This window comes from Schistocerca nitens, chromosome 4 (assembly GCF_023898315.1).
Source record: "Schistocerca nitens isolate TAMUIC-IGC-003100 chromosome 4, iqSchNite1.1, whole genome shotgun sequence".
Lineage (NCBI taxonomy): Eukaryota > Metazoa > Arthropoda > Insecta > Orthoptera > Acrididae > Schistocerca > Schistocerca nitens.
This window is the reverse complement of record NC_064617.1, coordinates 361673062-361695736: the sequence shown is the minus strand read 5'-3', so window position 1 is coordinate 361695736 and position 22675 is coordinate 361673062. Positions and strand designations below refer to the sequence as shown.

Below are 22675 nucleotides of genomic sequence, written 5' to 3'. Positions count from 1 at the left end.
AAAAAGCAGTGATCTGTGTCATTCCCATGCAAAACATGGCATTCTACCACAAGTGACATTTTAATAGAGAGAAACAAAGTAACAAGATATCAGTACCATCGGAGGGAAATTATACACAACACGATGACATCAGTGTATCCTTACATTTTCCATCAACAGTGCCAAAAACCATCCGCTTAAAGTAATTATAATAGTGCAAAACACATATCCTACCCACCTGATAATGGCTATGTTAGTTCTCATACTACAGGTACAGGATTTCGATGAAGCAGTTAAAACAAAGTGGAAGAGAACAATATGCATGCCTGACTGAAGCCACAGTTTTACATTCAAAATCACTTTCACATTCAGACAGTTTACTATCAGAAATCACACTATTTACATTTGAAAATGATGATATGTGTATGCCAATGTCATAACCTGACTTTCCCCAAGCATATTGCAACATAGGTGTATACTTCGGCACAAAAAATTACTTGTAAATCATAGAATGAAGTTTGATTATGAAATAACGATCAAGAAGAGTGCGCTCAGTGATAGCCTCTTTCTACTTGTTACGTATTCACCAAGGACTCAAACTGGAAAATGTTTCATGTGTTCTTTAGTCATTTTTCCACTTTTGCCTGGCTCCACATGAATGTTTTGTGGGCTGAAGTATTTGGGCAGAAACTGCCATGTGCCTCTTGAAAACAGATTTACAACTTGTTTACTGGTCTGCTTGTCATTGATAAAGCCACATCAATTGTATATCTGTGGGTAGAAATTATATGGAAATATATATTATGGAAATGGAAGAGGATGTAGATGAAGATGAAATGGGAGATATCATACTGCATGAAGAGTTTGACAGAGCACTGAAAGACCTGAGTCGAAACAAGGCCCCCAGAGTAGACAACATTCCATTAGAACTACTGACAGCGTTGGGAGAGCCAGTCCTGACAAAACTCTACCATCTGGTGAGCAAGATGTATGAGACAGGTGAAATACCCTCCGACTTCAAGAAGAATATAATAATTCCAATCCCAAAGAAAGCAGGTGTTGACAGATGTGAAAATTACCGAACTATCAGTTTAATAAGTCACAGCTGCAAAATACTAACACGAATTCTTTACAGACGAATGGAAAAACTGATAGAAGCCGACCTTGGGGAAGATCAGTTTGGATTCCGTAGAAATGTTGGAACACGTGAGGCAATACTGACCCTACGACTTATCTTAGAAAATAGATTAAGGAAAGGCAAACCTACGTTTCTAGCATTTGTAGACTTAAAGAAAGCTTTTGACAATGTTGATTGGAATACTCTCTTTAAAATTCTGAACGTGACAGGGGTAAAATACATGGAGCGAGAGGCTATTTACAATTTGTACAGAAACCAGATGGCAGTTATAAGAGTTGAGGGGTATGAAAGGGAAACAATTGTTGGGAAGGGAGTGAGACAGGGTTGTAGCGTATCCCCGATGTTATTCACTCTGTATATTGAGCAAGCAATAAAGGAAACAAAAGAAAAGTTTGGAGTAGGTATTAAAATCCATGGAGCAGAAATAAAAACTTTGAGGTTCGCCGATGACATTGTAATTCTGTCAGACAGAAAGGACTTGGAAGAGCAGTTGAATGGAATGGACAGTGTCTTGAAAGGAGGGTATAAGATTAACATCAACAAAAGCAAAACAAGGATAATGGAATGTAGTCGAATTAAGTCAGGTGATGTTGAGGGAATTAGATTAGAAAATGAGACACTTAAGGTAGTAAAGGAGTTTTGCTATTTGGGGAGCAAAATAACTGATGATGGTCGAAGTAGAGAAGATATAAAATGTAGACTGGCAATGGCAAGGAAAGCGTTTCTGAAGAAGAGAAATTTGTTAACATCGAGTATAGATTTAAGTGTTAGGAAGTCGTTTCTGAAAGTATTTGTATGGAGTGTAGCCATGTATGGAAGTGAAACATGGACGATAAATAGTTGGGACAGAAAGAGAATAGAAGCTTTTGAGATGTGGTGTTACAGAAGAATGCTGAAGATTAGATGGGTAGATCACATAACTAATGAGGAGGTATTGAATAGAATTGGGGAGAAGAGGAGCTTGTGGCACAACTTGACTAGAAGAAGGGATCGGTTGGTAGGACATGTTCTGAGACATTGAGGGATCGCCAATTTAGTATTGGAGGGCAGCATGGAGGGTAAAAATCGTAGAGGGAGACCAAGAGATGAATACACTAAGCAGATTCAGAAGGATGTAGGTTGCAGTAGGTACTGGGAGATGAAGAAGCTTGCACAGGATAGAGTAGCATGGAGAGCTGCATCAAACCAGTCTCAGGACTGAAGACCACAACAACAGGTAGAGGTATGGACAGAACGTAACTCACTAGCTGTAGTTTTCTCTCCTCTGTGAGACAATGTTGATGATGAAGACATTTCATACTGGAACTGACTTCAGCCACTGTTCCAAACATTTCCTTTCTCCAAATCCTGTTCTTTCATAAACATGTTCACATCCTCCACAATCTGTTGTACCTTCTGACATATGCTATTATTGTCTTTTTTGTCCTTATATGTCACAAATGTAGTAATATGCCTGGATGAAATGCCATATTCAGCCTTATGATTGTTCCTAAAAGAAATTAAAGCTCTGAAATTGTCCAAGCCAGCTGTTTTAGATGCTTCTTGTGCCCACATTTGCAGATGCCAATAATGAACTGCAGATCTTTAAGACCTTGCTCTACTGAACTGCAATATTGTATGTTCTTCTATAGTTTGTAATTGTGGCAGTCTGTTCCCTTTGAAACGAGCTCCTACTTCCTTTTGCTAAGCACATAATTTAGATTTAACCTGCAATTTGATTTACTTTTAATATGCTTCATCAGTCTGCTATAGGAATGATGCCACAATTGTAAAAGTCTTCATAAATTTTCTCTAGTATGGTGTCATCAGTATCTTCTAATACACTGGGCTTTGACTGATTGGGTGGAGATAGTTCATACTCACTTTGACTGGACTGTTGCTATTGCTGTGGAGATTAATGTCATCTACTACTTGAACAGCCAACTTCTTCGTGTCCTTCAAAATCAGTATATCTGTCCAGCATAATGTCATGTATTTTTGTGTCATACATATTATATTTTTGAATTATTACATTATGTAATAATATCCTTCACCCCAATTTCATTTCCATATTCAGCATGCTGCAATTTTGTTCCTAATATTTGGACTACATTTGTAGTATTAATTCTCTTCATATCACTGTACACAGCAACACACCAAAAAACACAATACAGTACAATACAACTCGAGTGCTTGTTATTACAGCTACAACATGTCACCGTCTGATGGCACTAGCAGACAAGCGCGGAGTTTTGCATGGAAATCACAAAGACAACAGTTGATTTTATGGCTCAGTGTTAGTCTAAGTAATGTTTCATATGGTTCTGAGTGTGTGAGGCTGAAGGTGTCCCTTGTGAATGGTATCAGAGTTTTGAGTCTTAGTTGGCAAAAAGTGACACCTTTGAAAGAGTGTATCCACGTTTAATAATTACACGCACTAAAAGGTCTTGTGTTGTAAGAATTAATGGTTTTATGCCATTAAATCAAATTCACTTATATTACTCACCAAGAAGACATTATATCAAGTTTCAGTGAATTGTCTCCAGAATGAGATTTTCACTCCGCAGCGGAGTGTGCGCTGATATGAAACTTCCTGGCAGATTAAAACTGTGTGCCCGACCGAGACTCGAACTCGGGACCTTTGCCTTTCGCAGGCAAGTGCTCTACCAATTGAGCTACCGAAGCACGACTCACGCCCGGTACCCACAGCTTTACTTCTGCCAGTACCTTGTCTCCTACCTTCCAAACTTTACAGAAGCTCTCCTGCGAACCTTGCAGAACTAGCACTCCTGAAAGAAAGGATATTGCGGAGACATGGCTTAGCCACAGCCTGGGGGATGTTTCCAGAATGAGATTTTCACTCTGCAGCGGAGTGTGCACTGATATGAAACTTCCTGGCAGATTGGTAGAGCACTTGCCCGCGAAAGGCAAAGGTCCCGAGTTCGAGTCTCGGTCGGGCACACAGTTTTAATCTGCCAGGAAGTTTCATATCAGCGCACACTCCGCTGCAGAGTGAAAATCTCATTCTGGAAACATCCCCCAGGCTGTGGCTAAGCCATGTCTCTGCAATATCCTTTCTTTCAGGAGTGCTGGTTCTGCAAGGTTCGCAGGAGAGCTTCTGTAAAGTTTGGAAGGTAGGAGATGAGGTACTGGCAGAAGTAAAGCTGTGGGTACCGGGCGTGAGTCATGCTTCGGTAGCTCAGTTGGTAGAGCACTTGCCCGCGAAAGGCAAAGGTCCTGAGTTCGAGTCTCGGTCGGGCACACAGTTTTAATCTGCCAGGAAGTTTCAGTGAATTGTGTTGGTACCATTATGAGTGATGAAGGAGTGGGGTAGAGAAGCCTGAATCTGCTTGGTTTTGCTGTAAGTTTGTAGAAGAAGTAGCCAGGAGGCAGAAAGCTAACAATTGAATCTTATGTGACGATCTTTTACGGTATGGCATTTGTATAATAATTAAGTTTGGTTAGTACATGCCTCAAGAGGAATTGCTATGAAGAGATTTCAAGACAGTTCATCAATACTGTCTTCTTCTTTTTTCTTAAGGTCAAAGGAATGATTGTAAATATTTATTACAAAACATATTTCAACTTACTCAGTTTTACTGCTACAATATAGCAGAACATCTAGTTTATAGGAATTTATCAACCTTTTTTTTTTTTTTTTTGCGCTGTTGTTTCGCCCTGCTATGGACCATGAAGATTTTTAACTCTTCCCTGATTGTATTTTCCTCTTTTGCCAATAGATTTTCATTTTGGCTGACTGTGCTTCTTTTCTCTGCTTTGACCATTTGCAGGCAGATCATGGAACTGGCATCGTATGTGAAATAAGGTTTTTAGTCATTTTGACTTTTTCTCTGAAAACTTCATGATCCTGAATGTCATCAAATGAAATTTCAGCTTCCTGCAAATCCTTTTTAATTTGACTTGCCCATTTTGGATATACAAACTAGATAGACAAAATTGTAATGTTGATGCATTCAGCCTAGTGACTGAACATACCGAGGCAGACCAAAAATTCAAAGACAGTGCAAGGATGACAGAGGAAAGCTCTGTGATGAGGCTTATGACAATCAGAACCAAGGGCAATCACATGAGTGTGTGTCTGCCACAAGTAAGTAAAAATATAGAAGAGGGAGGAGGTAATGCATTCAACTCAAAACAAGGAATACTGCATGAAGTTACTCTCAATAAAAATGAAAGCAGATCTTTCCATTCAGAGGTTTTGTTGTTGTGGTCTTCAGTCCAGAGACCGGTTTGATGCAGCTCTCCGTGCTACTCTATCCTGTGCAAGCTTCTTCATCTCCCAGTACTTCCTGCAACCTACATCCTTCTGAATCTGCTTAGTGTATTCATCTCTTGGTCTCCCTCTACGATTTTTACCCTCCATGCTGCCCTCCAATACTTAATTGGTGATCCCTTGATGCCTCAGAACATGTCCTACCAACCGATCCTTCTTCTAGTCAAGTTGTGCCAAAAAACTTCTCTTCTCCCCAATCCTATTCAATACCTCCTCATTAGTTATATGATCTACCCATCTAATCTTTATCATTCTTCTGTAGCACCACATTTCGAAAGGTTCTATTCTCTTCTAGTCCAAACTAGTTATTGTACATGTTTCACTTCCATACATGGCTACACTCCATACAAATACTTTCAGAAACGACTTCCTAATACTTAAATCTATACTCGATGTTAACAAATTTCTCTTCTTCAGAAACGCTTTCCTTGCCATTGCCAGTGTACATTTTATATCCTCTCTACTTCGACCATCATCAGTTATTGTGGACCCCAAATAGCAAAACTCCTTTACTACTTTAAGCATCTCATTTCCTAATCTAATACCCGCAGCATCACCCGATTTAATTTGACTACATTCCGTTATCCTCGTTTTGCTTTTGTTGAGGTTTATCTTATATCCTTTCAAGACACTGTCCATTCCGTTCAACTGCTCTTGCAGGTACTTTGCTGTCTCTGACAGAATTACGTCATCGGCAAACCTCAAAGTTTTTATTTTTCTCTATGGATTTTAATTCCTACTCTGAATTTTTCTTTTGTTTTCTTTACTGCTTGTTCTATATACAAATTGAATAACATCAGGGATAGGCTGCAAACTTGTCTCACTCCCTTCCCAGCCACTGCTTCCCTTTCATGCCCCTCTACTCTTATAACTGCCATCTGGTTTCTGTACAAATTGTAAATAGCCTTTCGCTCCCTGTATTTGACCCCTGTCACGTTCAGTATTTGAAAGAAAGTATTCCAGTCATCATTGTCGAAAGCTTTCTGTAAGTCTACAAATGTTAGAAACATAAGTTTGCCTTTCCTTAATCTATCTTCTAACATAAGTCATAGGGTCAGTATTGCCTCATGTGTTCCAACATTTCTATGGAATCCAAAATGATCTTCCCCGAGGTTAGCTTCTACCAGTTTCTCCATTTGTATGTAAAAAAAATGTGTTAGTAATTTGCAGCCGTGGTTTATTAAACTGATAGTTCAGTAATTTTCACATCTGTCAACACGTGCTTTCTTTGGGATTGGAATTATTATATTCTTCTTGAAGTCCGAGTGTATTTCGCCTATCTCATACACCTTGCTCACTAGATGGCAGAGTTTTGTGAGGCCTGGCTCCCCCAACACTGTCATTATTTCTAATGGAATGTTGTATATTCCCGGGGCCTTGTTTCGACTTAGGTCTTTCAGTGCTCTGTCAAACTCTTCACGCAGTATCATATATCCTATTTCATCTTCATCTACATTCTCTTCCGTTTCTATAATATTGTCCTCAAGAACATCGCCCTTGTATAGACCCTCTATATACCCATTCCACCTTTCTGCTTTCCCTTCTTTGCTTAGAACTGGGTGTCCATCTGAACTCTTGATATTCATGCAAGTGCTTCTCTTTTCGCCAAAGGTCTCTAATTTTCCTCTAGTCAGTATCTATCTTACCCCTAGTGAGATGCGCCTCTACATCCTTACATTTGTCCACTAGCCATCCCTGCTTAGCCATTTTGCACTTCCTGTCAATCTCATTTTTGAGATGTTTGTATTCCTTTTTGCCTGCTTCATTTACTGCATTTTTATATTTTCTCCTTTCATCAATTAAATTCAATATATCTTCTGTTACACAAGGATTTCTATTAGCCCTCATCTTATTACCTACTTGATCCTCTGCTACCTTCACTATTTTGTCTCTCAAAGCTACCCATTCTTATTTCTACTGTATTTCTTTCCCCCATTCTTGTCAATTGTTCCCCAATACTTTCCCTGAAGCTGTCTACAACCTCTGGTTCTTCAGTTTATGCAGGTCCCATTTCCTCAAACTCCCACCTTTTTGCAGTTTCTTCAGTTTCAATCTACAGTTCATAACAAATAGATTGTGGGCAGAGTCCACATCTGCCCCTGGAAATGTCTTACAATTTAAAACCTGGTTCCTGAATCTCTGTCTTACCATTATATAATCTATCTGAGATCTTCCAGTATCTCCAGGCTTCTTCCATGTATACAACCTTCTTTAATGATTCTTGAACCAAGTGTTAGCTATGATTAAGTTATGCTCTGTGCAAAATTCTACCAGGTGTCTTCCTCTTTCATTCCTTAATCCCATTCCATATTCACCTACTACTTTTCCTTCTCTTCCTTTTCCTACTATCGAATTCCAGTCACCCATGACAATTAAATATTCGTCTCCCTTCACTATCTGAATAATTTCTTTTATCTCATCATACATTTCATCAATCTCTTCGTCATCTGCGGAGCTAGTTGGCATATAAACTTTTACTACTGTGGTAGGCGTGAACTTCGTATCTATCTTGGCCACAATAATACGTTCACTATACTGTTTGTAGTAGCTTACCCACATTCCTATTTTCTTATTCATTATTAAACCTACTCCTGCATTACCCCTATTTGATTTTGTATTTATAGCCCTGTATTCACCTGACCAAAAGTCTTGTTCCACCTGCCACCAAACTTCACTAATTCCCACTATATCTAACTTTAACCTATCCATTTCCCTTTTTTAATTTTCCAACCTACCTGCCTGATAAAGGGATCTGACATTCCATACTCCGATCCGTAGAATGCCAGTTTCCTTTCTCCTGATAACGACATCCTCCTTAGTTGTTCCCGCCTGGAGATCCAAATGGGGGACTATTTTACCTCCGGAATATTTTACCCAAGAGGATGCCATCATCATTTAACCATTCAGTAAAGCAGCATGCCCTCGGGAAAAATTACGGCTGTAGTTTCCCCTTGCTTTCAGCCGTTCGCAGTACCAGCACAGCAAGGTCGTTTTGGTTAGTGTTACAAGGCCAGATCAGTCAATCATCCAGACTGTTGCCCCTGCAACTACTGAAAAGGCTGCTGCCCCTCTTCAGGAACCACACGTTTGTATGGCCTCTTAACAGATACCCCTCCGTTGTGGCTGCACCTACGGTACGGCTATCTGTATCGCTGAGGCACACAAGCCTCCCCACCAATGGCAAGGTCCGTGGTTCATTGGGAGGGGGGGGGGGGGGGGCATTCAAAGGTACCTCAGATTAAAATGAAACACATTTTTGAAAGTCTCTTTGGGTTTGCTGCAGGTTCCTGAAATCAACTTGATTTCGCAGGAGAGCTTCTGTAAAGTTTGGAAGGTAGGAGACGAGGTACTGGCAGAAGTAAAGCTGTGAGTACCGGGCGTGAGTCGTGCTTCGGTAGCTCAGTTGGTAGAGCACTTGCCCGCGAAAGGCAAAGGTCCCGAGTTCGAGTCTCGGTCGGGCACACAGTTTTAATCTGCCAGGAAGTTTCATATCAGCGCACACTCCGCTGCAGAGTGAAAATCTCATTCTTGATTCAATATTTTGGCAATCCAACTGTTCGCTATCTTCGGAAGGATGCTGCTGAGTGTATCTGAGAACTGATGCCAAGGCAAACCTGAAGAGGTTTTCAAGACCTATTACACCGGGAAAGCCTACAAAGTCACAAAAGTTGTTTGTTCTTTTTCCACACTTTAAGTATGAAATGTTTTCCTGTTACAGTGCCCATGTCTTCCTTGGCACTCCCAGACATCTTCAATGTACCGGACTATGATTTCTGGCATTGTAAGGTAGTCTGCCATTGTTCATTCTGTTGAGAAGTTAACTCCATTTTATCCTGTTGGCTTCAGTTTTGTTTCTTATATTAAACTTATTTAAATAATCCTTTTGGAACGTGGCTGTTTCTTAATCTGTCTACTCTGGAACAGACTATCACAAACCTAAGAAATATCTTTCAGTTGCATGGATGTTACTTCCTTGTCATTTGTGAATGACCCCTGAAGACTCATTTTTGTAGAGTAATGTGTGGATGGCCATTACTTTATAAAACTTGATTTGTGTTACTTTTTGTGTGTTTTTTTTTTCAAAAGTGCCTGTTCATTGTTCTGCATGTGTTTCCACATCTTACTACTGTCTTGTTTATATCTTTATCATGCTCATATATGAGATCACTTTGGTGATAATAAAAATAGCTGACCTGTTTTACTACTAATAATTGTTGCTTGTTTGTTGAGTGCCTTTTTGTCACAGTCTGAGCTATCCAAGTAACAATACGAGAGAAGGAAAGTTGCTACTCACCATATAGTGGAGATGCTGAGCCGTGATAGACACAATAAAAAAGATTCACACAATCATAGCTTTTGGCCATTAAGGCCTTTGTCAGCAGTAGACACACACACACACACACACACACACACACACACACACACACACACACACACACACACACACATCTCCAGTCTCAGAGAGCTGAAACTACAATGCGAGCAGCAGCACCAGTGCATTATGGGAGTGGCGACTGGGTGGGAGTGAGGAGGAGGCTGCGGTGGGGAGGGGGAGGGATAGTATGGTGGGAGTGGCGGACAGTGAAGTGTTGCAGTTGCAGTTTAGACAGAGGGTAGGAGAGAAGGTGCGGAGGGGAGGGGGGGGGGTAAGTAGCAGAAAGGAGAGAAATAAAAATAAAAGAAATTAAAAGACTGGATGTGGCGGTGAAATGAAGGCTTTGTAATGCTGGAATGGGAACAGGGAGGGGGCTGGATGGGTGATGACAGTGACTAATGATGGTTGAGGCCAGGAGGGTTACGGGAACGTAGGATGTATTGCAGGGAAAGTTCCCACCTGCACAATTCAGAAAAGCTGGTGTTGGTGGGAAGGATCCATATGGCACAGGCTGTGAAGCAGTCATTGAGATGAGGGGTATCATGTTTGGCAGCGTGTTCAGCTACAGGGTGGTCCACTTGTGTTTTGGCCACAGTTTGTCGGTGGCCATTCATGCGGACAGACAACTTGTTGGTTGTCATGCCTACATAGAATGCAGCACAGTGGTTGCAGCTTAGTTTGTAGATCACATGACTGGTTTCACAGGTAGCCCCTGCCTTTTATGTGATAGGTAATGTTAGTGACCAGATTGGAGTAGGTGGTGGTAGGAGAATGTATGGGACAGGTCTTGCATCTAGGTCTATTACAAGGGTATGAGCCATGAGGTAAGGGGTTGGGAGCAGGGGTTGAGCAAGGATGGACGAGTATATTGTGAAGGTTCAGTGGACGGCGGAATACGACGGTAGGAGGGGTGGGAAGGATAGTGGGTAGGACATTTCTCATCCAAGTAAAGTATTCTATTAATTAAAGGGTGTGTGTAGTTGTATATAATTGCATGTAGTTGAACATACATCCTTTTTAGTTCATTTATGAAGATCCATGAAATTTTTAATGAACAATTCCTGAACTCTAATTTCTGCAAAAAGTAGTATTCAGAAATCAATGACAAGTGACAATGTCTTGAATTGTAAATGCAACTGTAAGCCTTCAGTATGAGCTGTGGAAGTGGACGCAAACATTTTGCAAAAAATTAAAAGCTAATGTGAAAGAAACTGTATGGTTGGTTCTGCAACAGCTCGGTGTTGAATGTCCATTGTTTTCAAATTATATTACTCTTAAGTTGTATTAAATAAATAATATTTTTCTGTGACTGAATATGTGTATTACTGACACAGGGCTGCTTGTATCTTGGGTCTGTATTTAGTGTATAAAGCTCACTGTTCAGATTGCTATGCTGATTGGTGACAGTCCAGGTAGCATTTAACTACTGGGGATGGAGATGGAGGTAGGGAAAGGGTGATATGTAAAGTAAAAATATGGAATACTTGAAGCAATTTCATCCAAACTTTTTGCATCTGTAAATTACAATGTTGTCGATGTGGTGAATCTGAAGCCTGTTTGATGGTGCTCTTCATGCTAGTCTATCCTGTCCAAGCCCTCTCATATCTGCATAACTACTGCAACTTACACCCATTTGAACCTGTGTACAAGATTCAAAACTTGGTCTGCCTCTACAATTCCCCCCCCCCTCCCCCCCCCCCCCCCCAACACACACACACTTCCTTCCATTACCAAATTGATAAATTGATATTTCCTCAATGAAGGGCAGCCATAGTGTGTTAATTTTCGTGCAGGCCAGGTGTGCGGGCCATGGCTCTAACTGTCTCAGCTTTACCCCTTGATTCCTGGAAGTATGCTGTACAGCATGACATTTCATTTAGCATTGGGGTGTGGCATTTTTTTGATTGGTACACCTCTCAACAGTTCAGAAGAATCATTTTGTTAGCACTGTTTACCCTTTGTCATTTGATTGTGGTATGAAGGATTGACACAGGTCCAGTGAATGTTTGCAGAAAAAGAGGCAGTCTAGAGATTTGTCATCACAAGCCTTTAAAAATGAATGGAAATGATGGAAGAGAGGGATGGGAATTCTGAGTACATGTTATGCATTTGCATAAGCGATGGGTGCTGCAAATTTACTATGAAATGATATTGCAGTACCATGCTGAAAGAATTTAAAGATTTAGTTGACAACGAAAGAGCCAAGAATTACAATGATCGACAGACAGGATTTGTTGTTCAGTGAATCAAGAAGCGCTTTATGCTAAATTTGCAGGCAAGCAGCATGTGAAGATATTGATGGTATGTGTAGTAAAATTTCTGATGTCAAACACATTATTCCAGTCAGCTGCAACAGTTTTTGTTGGAATTGGACAAAGAGTGTGGAGACTTTATGTATTACTACAGATATTGTTGGTTAAGTCGAGGGGCATGCATGGAACATTTTTTTGATTAAAAACTTGGTATCGTTGAATACTCAGAATAAAGGAAAGGCAACCACTCATCTTTAACAGATAGATGTGTAGCCCCACAGACAGTTGTAATGCAACACAGTATTAACTAGCTTTTGAGCTGTGTTTGTGGTGTCTAATCCAGGTACAAACATAATATATCGTATGTACAGGAATATGTAAAATTGTTATTTATACAAAACCTCATTTAGACTTACTTATAGATGCCATAACATGGTATATGCACAGGAGCTTATAAAATGTCGTTTAACAATATTTATTAACAGTTTCCAATATACACTGCTAATCAAACAATGTCACTTGCTTCTTTCCCCTCCCCCCCCCCCCCCTACCCCCCCTTTTTTTCCCAGAACTTGTTTTGTTGGTCTGACCAACTTCATAAAACTTGAATGTTCTGTTCCAATTTTTATCACTGTGATCTCTTCATTATTCTCCCACCAGTAATGAAGTTGTGAATTAATCCATGGTGGTGAACACAATTTTGTACAAAAGATCAACACAACATTAAAACAAAACAAATATAAAACATATTAGAATAAAAAAAGATACAAAATCATTAAGTCCAAATGATACAAATGCTTCAAAAATGCAGCATAATTACAAGAAACTGTCAACTGTGCCTGATGTGTTAGTTCATTGATTCTCCAAAGAGATAACTTGCTCAAAGAATAAAGGTGGAAACCTTGTAATGCTTCTTGACTTCAGTACTTTGAAATTTGGTGGTGGTTCCTCTGGGGACTGTTGTGGTTGGATGTCCAAAAAGTTTTGAAAATTCTTTCCTGATTTCCTTTTTTCCTGCAAGGATAGGCTGGTTTAAATCTGTCCACTGACACCCTTATGTGTTTGCATTCCCTTTCGTTGCTGAAATACTTTTCATGCCTTGCTATGACAGTGAAATGACAATCATATATAGATTCTGATGGTTCTCTAACGTTGTCATACCCCAGGAAGACATGGAAACATGCCTGCAAGTGTCTTGGGAAAAGTACTGATCTTGATGGGCTATAAGTAGGTCAGCTAGGTTTCAGATGTAACATTTGCTTTTGCAAATCAGATGCAAATGAAACAGGGTCGCTCTTCATAGGTGGTTTTTCAACAAATTCACAAGTAAGTCTTATAATCTTTCCACAGACCATCTGCACATTGGAGTGGTTTGATGTCTCTCGTACTGCAGTGTACAACAGCAGTAGAATAATACATAAAGTTTCTACCCAGTTAGAAGTATTATGGGCCATGTTTGCAGACTTCAAAGTTTATGTAGTCACTCAATCTTGCCATTGCATTGAGGATGATACAGCATTGTGTGTTGAATTTTCATTCCATATGTTGTTGTTGTGGTCTTCAGCCCAGAGACTGGTTTGATGCAGCTCTCCATGCTGCTCTATCCTGTGCAAGCTTATTCATCTCCCAGTACCTACTGAAACCTTCATCCTTGTGAATCTGCTTAGTGTATTCATCTCTTGGTCTCCCTCTACAATTTTTATCCTCCACGCTGCCCTCCCAATACTAAATCGGTGATCCCTTGATGCCTCAGAACATGTCCTACCAACTAATCCCTTCTTCTAGTCAAGTTGTGCCAAAAATTTCTCTTCTTCCCAATTCTATTCAGTACATCTACATCTACATGGATACTCTGCAAATCACATTTAAGTGCCTGGCAGAGGGTTAATCGAACCACCTTCACAATTCTCTATTATTCCAATCTTGTATAGTGCGTTGAAAGAATGAATACCTATATCTTTCCGTACTAGCTCTGATATCTCTTATTTTATCATGGTGATCGTTCCTCCCTATGTAGGTCAGTGTCAACAAAATTTTTTTGCATTTGGAGGAGAAAGTTGGTGATTGGAATTTCATGAGAAGATTCCATCACAACGAAAAACGCCCTTCGTTTAATGATTTCCAGCCCAAATCCTGTATCATTTCTGTGACACTCTCTCCCATATTTCCAATAATACAAATTGTACTGCCTTTCTTTGAACTTTTTCAATGTACTCTGTCAGTACTATCTGGTAAGGATCCCACACCGTGCAGCAGTATTGTAAAAGAGGACAAGCTTAGTGTAAGCAGTCTCCTTAATAAGTCTGTTACTGTTTCTAAGTGTCCTGCCAATAAAACACAGTCTTTGGTTAGCCTTCCCCACAACATTTTGTATGTGTTCCTTCCAATTTAAGTTGTTCGTAATTGTAATACCTAGGTATTTATTTGGAATTACGGCTTTTAGATTAGACTGATTTATCGTGTATTGTGTAACTGATTAGTTACTTGATTTAACCATCTCATCTTCAGCATTCTTTTGTAGCACCACATTTTGAAAGCTTCTATTCTCTTATTGTCTAAACTATGTATCATCCATGCTTCACTTCCATACATAGCTACGCTCCATACAAATACTTTTTGAAACAACTTCCTGACACTTAAATCTATACTCGATGTTAACAAATTTATCTTCTTCAGAAACACTTTCCTTGCCATTGCCAGTCTACATCTTATATCCTCTCTACTTCAGCCATCATCAGTGATTTTGCTCCGCAAATAGCAAAACTCATCTGCTACTTTAAGCGTCTCATGTCCTAATCTAATTCCTTCAGCATCACCCGATTTAATTGAACGACATTCGATTATCCTCGTTTTGCTTTTGTTGAGGTTTATCTTATATCCTTTCAAGACACTGTCCATTCCGTTCAACTGCTCTTGCAGGTACTTTTCTGTCTCTGACAGAATTACGTCATCGGCAAACCTCAAAGTTTTTATTTTTCTCTATGGATTTTAATTCCTACTCTGAATTTTTCTTTTGTTTTCTTTACTGCTTGTTCTATATACAAATTGAATAACATCAGGGATAGGCTGCAAACTTGTCTCACTCCCTTCCCAGCCACTGCTTCCCTTTCATGCCCCTCTACTCTTATAACTGCCATCTGGTTTCTGTACAAATTGTAAATAGCCTTTCACTCCCTGTATTTGACCCCTGTCACGTTCAGTATTTGAAAGAAAGTATTCCAGTCATCATTGTCGAAAGCTTTCTGTAAGTCTACAAATGTTAGAAACATAAGTTTGCCTTTCCTTAATCTATCTTCTAACATAAGTCATAGGGTCAGTATTGCCTCATGTGTTCCAACATTTCTACGGAATCCAAAATGATCTTCCCCGAGGTTAGCTTCTACCAGTTTCTCCATTTGTATGTAAAAAAATTGTGTTAGTAATTTGCAGCCGTGGTTTATTAAACTGATAGTTCAGTAATTTTCACATCTGTCAACACGTGCTTTCTTTGGGATTGGAATTATTATATTCTTCTTGAAGTCCGAGTGTATTTCGCCTGTCTCATACATATTGCTCAGCAGATGGTAGAGTTTTGTCAGGGTTGGCTGTCCCAGGGCTATCAGTATTTCTAATGGAATGTTGTCTACTCCTGGGGCCTTGTATCGTATCTCCTATTTCATATTCATCTACATTCTCTTCCATTTCTATAATATTGTCCTCAAGTACATCACCCTTGTATAGACTCTCTATATACTCCTTCCACCTTTCTGCTCTCCCTGCTTTGCTTAGAACTAGGTTTCCGTCTGCGCTCTTGATATTCATACAAGTGGTTCTCTTTTCTCCAAAGGTCTCTTTAATTTTCCTGTAGGCAGTATGTATCTTACCCCTAGTGATGCATGTTTCTGCATCCTTACATTTGTTCTCTTGCCGTCCGTGCTTAGCCATTTTGCACTTCCTGTCAATCTCATTTTTGAGATGTTTGTATCCCTTTTTGCCTGTTTCATTTACTGCATTTTTTATATTCTCTCCTTTCATCAATTAAATTCATTATATCTTCTGTTACCAAAGGATTTCTAGTAGCCCTTGTCTTTTTACCTACTTGATCCTCTGCTGCCTTCACTATTTCATCTCTCAAAGCTACCCGTTCTTCTACTACTGTATTTCTTTCTTTCGTTCTTGTCAGTCGTTCCCTAATGCTCTCTCTGAAACTGTCTACAATCTCTGGTTCTTTCAGTTTATCCAGGTCCCATCTCCTTAAATTCCCTTTCTTTTTGCAGTTTCTTCAGTTTTAATCTACAGGTCATAACCAATAGATTGTGGCCAGAGTCTACATCTGCCCCTGGAAACATCTTACAATTTAAAACCTGGTTCCTAAATCTCTGTCTTACCATTATATAATCTATCTGAAATCTGTCAGTATCTCCAGTCTTCTTCCATGTATACAACCTTCTTTTATGATTCTTGAACCAAGTGTTATCTATGATTAAGTTATGCTCTGTGCATAATTCTACCAGGTATCTTCATCTTCCATTCCTTACCCCCATTCCATATTCACCTACTACTTTTCCTACTCTTCCTTTTCCTACTTTGAAATTCCAGTCACCCATGACTATTAAATTTTCATCCCCCTTCACTATCTGATTTATTTATTTTATCTCATACATTTCATCAATCTCTTCATCATCTGTGGAGCTAGTTGGCACGTAAACTTGTACTGTTGTGGCAGGTGTGGGCTTTGTGTCTATCTTTGTTACAATAATGCACTCACTATGCTGTTTGTAGTAGCTCACTCATGTTCCTATTTTTTTATTCATCATTAAACTTACTCCTCCAGTACCCCTATTTGATTTTGTATTTAAGACCTTGTATTCACCTGACCAGAAGTCGTGTTCCTCCTGCTGCCGCCAGCCGGGGTGGCGGAGTGGTCCCAGGGGCTACAGTGTGGAACCGCGCAACCGCTATGGTCGCAAGTTCGAACCCTGCCTCAGGCATTGATGTGTCTGATGTCCTTAGGTTAGTTAGGTTTAAGTAGTTCTGAGTTCTAGGGGACTGATGACCACAGCAGTTAAGTCCCATAGTGCTCAGAACCATTTGAACCTCCTGCTGCCGAACTTCACTAATTCCCACTATATCTAATTTTAACCTATCCATTTCCCTTTTTAAATTTTCTAACTTACCTGCCCGATTAAGGGATCTGACAGTCCACACTCCGATACGTAGAACGCCAATTTTCTTTCTCCAGAGAACAACATCCTCCTGAGTAGTCCCTGCCTGGAGATCTGAATGGGGGACGATTTTACCTCCGGAATATTTTACCCAAGAGGACACTTTCATCATTTAACCATTCAGTAAAGCAGCATGCCCTCGGGAAAAATAACGGCTGTAGTTTCCTCTTGCTTTCAGCTGTTTGCAGTACCAGCACAATAAGGCCATTTTGCTTAATGTTACAAGGCCAGATCAGTCAATCATCCAGACTGTTACCCCTGCAACTACTGAAAAGGCTGCTGCCCCTCTTCAGGAACCACAAGTTCGTCTGGCCTCTCAAAAGCCCTCCGTTGTGGTTGCACCTGTGGTACGGCTATCTGTATCGCTGAGGCATACATGCCTCCCCACTATGGTTCATGAGGGGGGTCATTCCACATACTTTGCCCAAATTATAAAATAATTGCAACCTAAACTGTGTTCCCAGTTGGTGATTTCCTGTGATGGAATGCTGAATCTTAAAATCCAGTACTTGTAGAAGATCTTTGCTACTTTTTGAGCTGTTATAGCTTTGAATTATATGACTTCCTTGCAGGATGTGAAATGATCAATACAAGTCAAGCAGTAAATCATGCCATTAGGAGGATGCAAAGGCCTGATGAGGTCACTGTGCACACAGTGAAATAAATGTTCATCAGGCTCTACAGATTTTTCGAACTGTGATTTTATATGGTGAGTCATCTCAAATTTCTGGCAGCTAATACAGAATTGAGTCCATTTTCGCACATCTCTTTTTATGTTTGACCAAATAACTCTACTAGTTAGCCATTCCATTGTAGTCTTTATGCCGGGAAGAGGTAAACCATGAAAATGGAGAAACATTTGATAACAAAATGCTTGAGGAATGGAATGTCTGATATTTGAAGTTGAAGTATCACACCAAAGTGTTTTTTCTGATGGAAGGGGATATGAATTCAAGAAGTTTAGGGGGTTGTTCCCTTTTCAGAGTTACTGCAATGTTTGATGTTACAGCTGGCTCTTGGTGATTTCATCACAGTGCATTATCTCAACAACTCTGGATAGGGCAGCCACAACAATACTGTCGTGACCACTGACATGACAAATATTGATCAAAAATTGTGAAATGTGCTGCAGCTATCACATCTGTTGAAGAGATTGGTTTATAATCAGTGAAGGTTATGGAGTCCCTTTCTTTCAGTAAATGGTTAAAACTTTTTACAGAAAGTTAAATTCCCAACAGTTCTTGGTCGTAGGTAGTGTAAACCTTATGCAGTTGACTCAGTTTCTGTAAAAAGAATGCAAATGATTTCCACTGTCCAGTTGCCGTCGTACTGAACCATTGGCAACATATGATGCATCTATGCTAGCTTTAGGTGTAAGTCTGGTGAGGAAAAGCCAATAATGCAACATTTGCAATATCCTGTTTACATTTTTTGAACATTTTCCCCGGTTCCCAATCTACTACATTTGTCCGTTATCCTTCCTTTCTGCTTCCTTAACCCTTGAGTGGACGTGCCTATGTATAAAGTGCACCATCCACAAATAACTTTGTCTTGTGCCATTCCATTCTTGTTTTTCAGTTGCGAACCCATACCTATCTATTCATTTTTGCTTCAGCTAGCACAGTGATAAGCTGTGCCGCTGTATGTCCAAGTGAACAACAGTAACCTACAATAAACAATGAGCTAAGTGAGAAAAAATTTACCATACATGCAAAAAAATGTCCTATATCCTGAGCCAGTGGCACAACCCCACAATTAGGCAGTTACCTATGAGGTAATTAACAATTGAATAAGCAATTGGCTGGAATTTGATGCAAACACTCAGTTTAGTGCTTCAAGTGAGTCATTAATGTTGGGTAACACTTGTACATGGCAACAGAGTGATTTAATGAAAGTTTATTGTATTATTGATCAATTAAATAGTGATTTAACTCATATAATGTGAGTTTAGTTTATCATTGTTCAGTTAAATAAGATTAAACTGTGATTTTGCTCATATATGTTTAACTTGGTAACATAAAGACCCATTCAAAGGTTAAGATAACATCCAATACAGCCTGCGTTTGTGCCACATCTATAAGGTACCGTGATAGTAGTTGACAATACCAAGAATTACATGGAGATCACTAAGTTTGCTAGGTAACTTGTACTCCAAAATTGCTTTCATTTTCTCAGGTAGTGGTTGGGATCTCTCTGATGTTATCCAGTACCTGAGGAATGTACTCTCAAGGTTGATTTTGAGATGTTTTGAAATACGTAACTGAACAATTGCTCTAGGATTAGTTTGAGGCATGTTTGGTGTTCTTCAGTACTACTGGGTGAGGTGATTAAATGTCACTGAGGTAAGGAAACACAAAATCCAACCCCAACAGAACCTCATTAACAAATTGCAGGAATGTTGAAGGGGCTTCCACAGGCCAAAACACATTACATTAAATTCATACAATCGAAATGGTGTTGATTATAGCTTTTTTAGCAATGGGTATTTGACTGTAAGTCTTAAACAGATAAATTTTAGAAAATATATTTTTGCCCTTCAGAATACAGTGGACATCTAGTATTCGAGATACAGGATAACAATCAAGAACTATTTTTTCATGTAAATGTCTGTATTCTCTAAGCAGATGTTTTGAGCCATCCTTCTTGAATAGCCCTAAAATGCAAGCAGGAGTAGCCCATAGATGTCCTGATGATGCCATTCTCCAATATGAATTTAAATTCTTGTTTTGTCATTCCCATGTGCTTTGGATTGAACCGTCTCGCCATAGAAAGTGTAGTGTTTGACATCATTTAGTTATATCTGGATATTGCAACAGCAGTTTTGTAGATTTTGTATTTTGACTCATGGTACTTACAACATTTCCATATTAGAAGGCACAACTTTGCCTTCAGAGGCAAGCTTGGTTGTATCATATATTAATCTCTTATTGTGGACATCTACTAATAATTGGAATTTGTTCAAGAAGTTGGCTCTCTCTGTAGACTTATTGATTTTTTGCAATGATAAAAGTCCATTCAAATTGATGTCATACTCCCAAATTGATGGTATGAACTTTGATCCAGATTGTAGGAATTTTGGTGCCATTAGCAGCATACACCCTTTATATGTAACAATTATGATGAGGATAGTTCCTACTTACCCTATAGTGGAGATGCTGAGTTGCAGATAGGCACAACAAAAGGACTGTCTGAAAGTGAGATTTTGGCCAAAAAGGCCTATTTTTCCATTGTTTGATACAATTTATATGGTGATTCAACATTAACTATTGAGTTACTTGAAATTACAGAAACATCAGCCCCTCTGTCAGTTGAAAACTGCAATCCCATTTTTCCATTGCCTAATAATTAGGAAGATTTTGCAGAAGTTGCCTTGGGCAGCAGAACTTGCCACCAATTCAGCGGCTGGTTCCCATGTCCCTGTTTGGACCAATTACATGGAGAGATGCATTTTTCATGTTTGCTGCGTTGTCCAAGAGAAAGTAGAAATAACAGTAGTTATTCTGAGACTTATTGTGGCTATTATTACATTGTGTTGAAGCTTCTAAGGTGAGACCTGTCCCACAACAAGTTATAGAGTGGCGGGGCGATGTGGTCTAAGTGCCAAATCTTTTTATTTTTTTTTATGGGAGAGCAAAAATGATTTCAGATGATTACTGCTGAAACAAATTTTTATCTGAAAAAATACACACACACACACCAGGGAAACATGGAAGGTGTATAATACTCAATGTACTTTGTGAAAAATTTATATATTTTCTAAAATAAATTAAGAAAGTTGTAAAAGATCAAAGTCCACCAGTGTTTAACCAAAATATCTAAGTCCTTGTACACAACCACCACCACCAGCATGCATTCAGGTGGACAGGATTCTTTTTTAAAAAATAAATAAATTAATTAATTAATTAATTTAAAAAAAGTTTGTTTTCCTCATCCATATAATCAAGCATCTGATGTAGATCTTTCTTTTTGAATTCATGAGAGGTATCTCATTATGTAGTCTTTGAAGTTGTACATTCCTTAAGTGGGTGCTTGTGATTCCTGCCTTCATAATGCAGCACATTTCTGAAGCTGCATTATCACTGAATTTCTTTTGTATTGAACCATCCCTGTATGATCTTTGGTGATTCATAGTCATGTAGCTTTTTAAATGCCTAATTTGGATATGTCAGTGTATGTAGATGCAAGGTGATTGAAATCAAAAAAGGTTTTATCCCTCATTCCAGCACTCTGAACGGTCGGGAAGGTCTTGTAGCAGAAATAGCAGGTTTCACATCCTCTACAATTTGCAACCTGCAATATCTTGTCTGCTTTTATATAAGCACAAAGTCATGATGTGATAATGAAAATGAGTGTCCAAGAATCAGAAATTTGTGATGTCATAGAAGCTGTTTGATACAAGGAACATTACCGAGCGAGGTGGCGCAGTGGTTAGCACACTGGACTCGCATTCGGGAGGACGACGGTTTAATCCCGTCTCCGGCCATCCTGATTTAGGTTTTCCGTGATTTCCCTAAATCGTTTCAGGCAAATGCCGGGATGGTTCCTTTGAAAGGGCACGGCTGATTTCCTTCCCCATCCCTCCCTAACCTGAGCTTGCGCTCCGTCTCTAATGACCTCGTTCTCGACAGGACGTTAAACACCACTAACCTAACCTAACCTACAAGGAACATTTATAAAACCAAAAGCATTCTTATGAACTTGCTGCATGCTGCAGGTGAAAAATAGATCTGCAACTTATTTTATAACTGAAATAAATGGTTGTAGCTCTGCCATCAGTTGCATTGAGAAGTATCTTTTTTTATTTATTGATTGTGACTAGTTTCAGAGAGCTGTGTCAATTTCCAAACCACCCATATTGTAAGTGTGACAAATACAGGTGATAGTCTTATACAAAAACTGCCTCTGCAGTGATGATCAAAATGGCGTTATGGCCAACTCTGCAATAAGATGGACGTTAGAGAATGTTCTTCCTATGAGCTGTAGTTACTGATGTTGGATTGGCCATAGTGCTGCTTTTATCATCACTGCAGGGGCAGTTTTTGTACATAGACTATCACATATATTTATCATATTTATGTTACAGATAGTTTGAAAATGGAGGAGGATGCCTAAAACTAGTCACCATCAAGAAATAAAAAAAAAGATACTTCTGAGTGCAACTTATGAGGGAGCTACAACCATTTATTTCAGATGCATTCTGTTTTTTAATTGACTCATGCAGTTATCATTCCATATGCACAGATTATGTTTAATGCCTGTAAGATGCAGGATGCCATCTGGTTGCCTCCTCTTCCTGGCTGGCACACACACACACACACACACACACACACACACACACACACACACACACACACACACACACACACACACACACAAGCTGGTGAGAATAGTACACATTGCTGTGGGTAAGTTTTGGCAGAGAAAACACTTTCTGTAAGTCAGCCGTTATAATGC

At 39.4% G+C, this 22675-nt stretch overlaps 1 protein-coding gene across 1 annotated transcript; it reads right to left on the bottom strand.

Annotated features, from left to right (window-relative positions):
• Nucleotides 1-13249: 13249 nt before the first annotated feature.
• Nucleotides 13250-18032, bottom strand: LOC126252313 (uncharacterized). Its single transcript, XM_049953199.1, has 3 exons — nucleotides 17834-18032; nucleotides 17641-17786; nucleotides 13250-13480 (listed from the first exon to the last, which is right to left on the bottom strand). Exons 1-3 carry the CDS (start codon nucleotides 18030-18032, stop codon nucleotides 13250-13252), a joined length of 576 nt encoding a protein of 191 aa, XP_049809156.1.
• Nucleotides 18033-22675: the final 4643 nt, after the last annotated feature.